This window comes from Poecilia latipinna, unplaced genomic scaffold (genome assembly GCF_001443285.1).
Source record: "Poecilia latipinna isolate Pla-1442-1.1 unplaced genomic scaffold, P_latipinna-1.0 Scaffold3414, whole genome shotgun sequence".
Classification (NCBI taxonomy): domain Eukaryota; kingdom Metazoa; phylum Chordata; class Actinopteri; order Cyprinodontiformes; family Poeciliidae; genus Poecilia; species Poecilia latipinna.
Genome location: NW_015116030.1, coordinates 4,893 through 9,621, shown reverse-complemented (window position 1 = coordinate 9,621; position 4,729 = coordinate 4,893). Strand labels below are relative to the sequence as shown.

The 4,729-nt window shown below is 42.0% G+C and overlaps 1 protein-coding gene across 2 annotated transcripts in view; it reads right to left on the bottom strand.

Moving 5' to 3' along the window:
* Window positions 1-1,048: 1,048 nt before the first annotated feature.
* Window positions 1,049-4,729, bottom strand: part of LOC106940911 (nuclear factor 7, ovary-like) — a 5,900-nt gene continuing 2,219 nt past the window's right edge. The window contains exon 2 of one of the 2 annotated variants that reach the window (XM_015023791.1): window positions 1,049-2,553. In XM_015023791.1, coding sequence (XP_014879277.1) covers window positions 1,600-2,553 — 954 coding nt within the window. In that variant the 3' untranslated portion in view covers window positions 1,049-1,599. Of the gene's footprint in view, window positions 2,740-4,729 lie in introns of both variants that reach the window. The other variant, XM_015023790.1, reaches the window with a different exon arrangement.

Genomic DNA, 4,729 nt, shown 5'->3' with positions numbered 1-4,729 from the left:
TCTGTTTGCTCATAAACTTTTGGGTTGTTGAAGTTGTTAATTCGTTGTGCGGCTTTAACACCGAGGCCTCATCAGGCAGTATTTATTTATTTATAGACTCAACTATGTGCTCATCATTTTCCTTTTCAGGTGACGCTCTGCCTCGGCCATTTTGATCTAAATTACTGCTTTTGTTGATGTTCTCCCTAAGCAGGTTATTTATAACCAAACCAGACCTTATTGTTGAACATCAGAGGGATGGATGGACTTTCCAGTGAGCTACCTGAAAAACAGATTCTGATGCCAAAATAGTTTGTTTGTTTTAGAGCCAACAGGTTTTAATTTACTTCTACATATTTTACTGGTGATAAAAGGCGATACTGGGCAGGCCGCTCCCCTCCAAACAGCCCCAGCTGCTCCGACCGGTTCTGTGTCTTTACACGTCATCGTTCTGAAGTCTTTAATATTTGTCCTGTGGGTCAGATGACACCGCTGAGAGGAAACAGGAAGGGAAAAATGTTTTTTTAATTATGTACAACTTTCCTTCGATATAACAACTGATTAGCACTTTGTTGTGGACTTTCACATAAAATTCCAGTGAAATATATGTATGTTTGTGGTTGTAATGTGACAATACATGGGAAAGGTCAAGGGGTGTGAATACTTTTACATGCCACTTAAAGCCAGTGGAAATGGTCATTTATGAATATTAAAGATCCACTTAGTGATAATTAGCTTTGCTGAAAAGTTAGTTTCATCTTATTTTCGGTGTAATAAAACATTTGCAGTAGAAAGTAGACGGTTTATTTTTTAAATGATGGAAAAATCTGAAGCCTGTCCATCATTTTTATGGATTACAATTTGTACTCCTGACTACATTTTCAACTTTGTGCGTAAATAAAATCCTTTCTGAATGTCATATCTGAGACGGAGGCTGAATGCCTGCTGCTGACGGCTGAAGAGTTACGGAGCGCATTTGCTTCAGAGGCTCCTGAATCTTTCACAAGCCTGGAGCTCACACAGAACAGAAGACTAAAGAAAACACTGTGTTAATGTGTTTACAGTCTAAACATAGGAACGGACAGATTCAACCGACCAGCAGCAGGGAGTTCATCCTTTCACCGTGACTCGGAGCCGGAAGACACTGGATAAAAACGGGAGAGGGTGGATAAAAATGAAAGCACTAAAAGCATCATTAATTGAAATAAATTAAAATGATATGTCGGGTTCTATTCAGCCGCCGGTCTCAGTACAGTCAGTCAGGTTGGACCGGGCTGGACCGATTCTGAAGCTAAAAATGGAGGACAAGCTTTCATGGTCTTCAGTGGATGACTTCCATGCTGTCAGAACATCACTTCATGATTCACTTCAAATAAAGACAGTTTCACAAATGTTTATTTGATCAACAGCTTTATTTCAGTTTGAGTCACTTAAACTGTCCAAATGAAGATACTTCAGTCTATACAGTAAAATAAAATGTGGTTGAAATGTTATGAGAAAACAAAGTAAAAGCATTTCTTAATAAAATCAGAGAGTTGTATCCCTTTTGTTCTTCTGTTTTAGTATCATTGCACTGATCCTCTTAAAGCGGCTGGAGCTTTTAGCAGCTTTACTGTCTGGTTAACTGAACCTCAGAGACACATTTTCAGGCACCAGCTTCAACGGGGACGCATGCACAGAGTTAAAGTAAGGAAACAGCTTCTCAGTGAAGGAATAAGTGAAGGTGTGAATGACAGTGTTGGTGTTGAGGTCGAGGAACATCAGCTTCCCTCTGTTCCAGTCCAGAATGCTTTTGATCCTGCTGAGCCGTCCGTTCACCAGCAGAACCGTGGACGGTTCCGACAGGGCCCGGGCCACGTACTGACCGTCAATGCAGCCGATTCTCCACAGACGGCTGGGATGGGTTCCTTTCCTCTGGACGCTTTGGGAGGCGACTCCCACAAACCAGTCTGTGTTGTCTCCAACCTCGACGTCCCAGCTGTAGGTTCCCGTCATGAAGCCCTCCGAGCCCAGGACGATGCGGAAGAAGTCAAACCTCTCCGGGTTGTCGGGAATGTTCTGCTTCTGGCCCCATCTCACGCTGGTCAGGTCTTCAGACAGGATGAGCTCAAAGTTTGCGCTGTTTGGATCCAGAACCACAGGAGTGTAGGACACCAGATGCTTCATCTTGTTCCAGATGTTGAAGCTCAGGTTGCCCAGGTGTTTGGCCACATCTATCAGGGCTCCAGAGACAGGCTGAGGATTCTCCAGCAGGAGGCGCTGTTGGATGGTTTCTGCGGCAGTCCTAAAGCTCTGCAGCATTACGGCATCCTCAGCCTTCATCAGTCCCTCTGTGTCTTTTATTGTCCGTGAAAGAGCAGCGATCTCTCTACTCAGGGCATCGATCTTTAGGCTTACCTTCTGAGTCTTCTTGCTTTCTTCTGTCCTCAGAGCAGCAATCCTGGCGTCTTCCTCCTTGTGGAGAAACAGATGAAGCTTCCTGAACTGTTCCTTGATCCGTCCCTCGGTCTGTTGGGCCTGGAGCTTAATGTATTCAGCTGTCTGATCCAGGTTTCCCTTCTCTTCTTTGAACACCTTCAGTTTGTCCAGCAGCGGCCTCAGGGCCCTTCTCAGCTCATTTCTCCGACCCTGAGCTACTTCATTCACAGGTTGGAGTTTGTGTCCATAATGACCATCTGAATGCTGACAGACGAGACATAAAAGTTCCTCGTCATCCACACAGAACAGCTTGAATCTCTCACCATGCGGCCGGCAGAAAACCTCTCCAGAAATGCCATTGCTGATTGGCGATATTCTCCTGCAGATCGGACAGTCTGGGGTTATTTTGTCCTTCCACCATTTATTCAAACACTCTCTGCAGAAGCTGTGGCTGCAGAGCAAATCAACAGGATCCTTGAAGACGTCCTTGCAGATGGGGCAATACAAGTCCAGAGATTTTGGAGGCATTTCTTCTGGCTTCTTTGGAAACTATTTGCTCTGCATCCAAAGTTCCTGCTAAGCTCTGATCTCTCAGCAGATCCTGGCAGTTTAATCTGAGAGAGGTTGCTGGATGTTTTTATGTTCAAGTCAAGGAGGAAGGACGTGTGATTACAGGAAAACCTCAGGCGAGTCTTGGAAGGGGCGGAGCCTTGACAAGTCATGTCTTACGTAGGTCGATGTTAAACTTTAACTGCTGACATTCTATTTTAAATATGAAGTTCAGAAGTGGTCTTTTTTTAATATGTACTATTCAACAAACCTGACTTGTGCTTTATTTCTAGTTTTGTGGTTTTGTTTGTTTGAGTCAAACGCAACGCTCTGAGTCATGTCCACTGGAGATTTATGCTGAGTGTTTATCGAGAGGAAGGAATAGAAATACCTGAGCTCAAACTCACCAACATTTTTGTAACAAGTTTTTATTGATTTTCAATGCAAACAGGTTCATGTTTTAATATTGTAAAAAAAAAACAAATGTTCCATTACAAACAATAAACCAAAAGCTATAATTATTTCATTGCAATAATTGATAAAATGTAACTTCTCAGTTTCATCCAGTTTATTATTATTATTAAAATATTTTTTTCTTCTGTTTTTTGTAGAATCCCAGATAAAACATTTTTCATTCCAGACAAACGTTTGACCAGAACATATTGTTTAGAAGGTATTTGTGACATTCTGAAATGTTGTTCCCACTAGCCGTAAATTCATTGCAGAAAATAAAAACAATAATTACCCACGAGGTGACAATCAAGAGGAAAGTACCAAAAACTTCCTGTTGCACACACTTGGTGTAAAACGTCCAGTTTGTCTCCACTTTGGGAAAATCCCACAAGAGAACAGACATCAAGGCAGCTGGAGGTTTTCTCTCTGCTCATTTTTATCACAAGACAAACAGAAAAGAAACAAAAGGACAAAACTCCATTCAGCAGGAGACCGTCGCTGTTTTTTACACCAACAGAATATTTACAAAGATTATAATGGAAATGCAGCTTGTGTCAGTGGCTCTGCTCCAGCGGTTGCCAGTTTGTTTGTTGTTGGTTTAAATTTAGCTCTGAATACTTTACTGGTGACGACAGCAGGAAGGCCAAAGAACCCCAAACTACGGCCCATGGGCCGGATCCGGCCCGCCTCTACATTTGGTCTGGCCCCCTGAACAATACCAGAGAGCATTTAGATTTTTTGTTCAAAGCTTTTTTCCTGAGCTTTGAACCTTGCGGCTTATAACCCAGTGCGGCTTATATGTGGATTTTTCTTCAACCACCAGGGGGCTCTTTAGCAGGAAGTGAATCATTGGAAGTCAAAATTGGAAATAAAAGAAGAAAGCACCTATTAAAACAGAATTCGGTTTTAATAGGGAATTGAAATTTGAGAATGTTGTTGATCAGTTAAATAGCATTGAGGGGAAATGATATTTAACAGTTTTTTAAATAATACTGGGATCATTATGAGAATTTGAGGTATAGATATTAGGATCCAGTAGATGGCAGTAGTGCAACAATAATGGATGCAAGCTGCGTTGAAATCTAAAGCACAAGAAGAAGAAGGAGAAGAAAGTGCCCATTTTCATTTAGCACATGCTAGTTGCAGACACAAAGGATCAGCACTTTTACTGTTACAGTTACCGTTCAGAAACTACTGTAATCAGTTCAGTTAAATCTAAACTTGGCAACTTCTTTTTCAACCCTAATAAATGTGATATTCAATTGACCTGTTATGACTCAAATTTTGGGTGTCTGCTCCCCTCTGCTGCTGCTGCATCATTGTGGAAAAC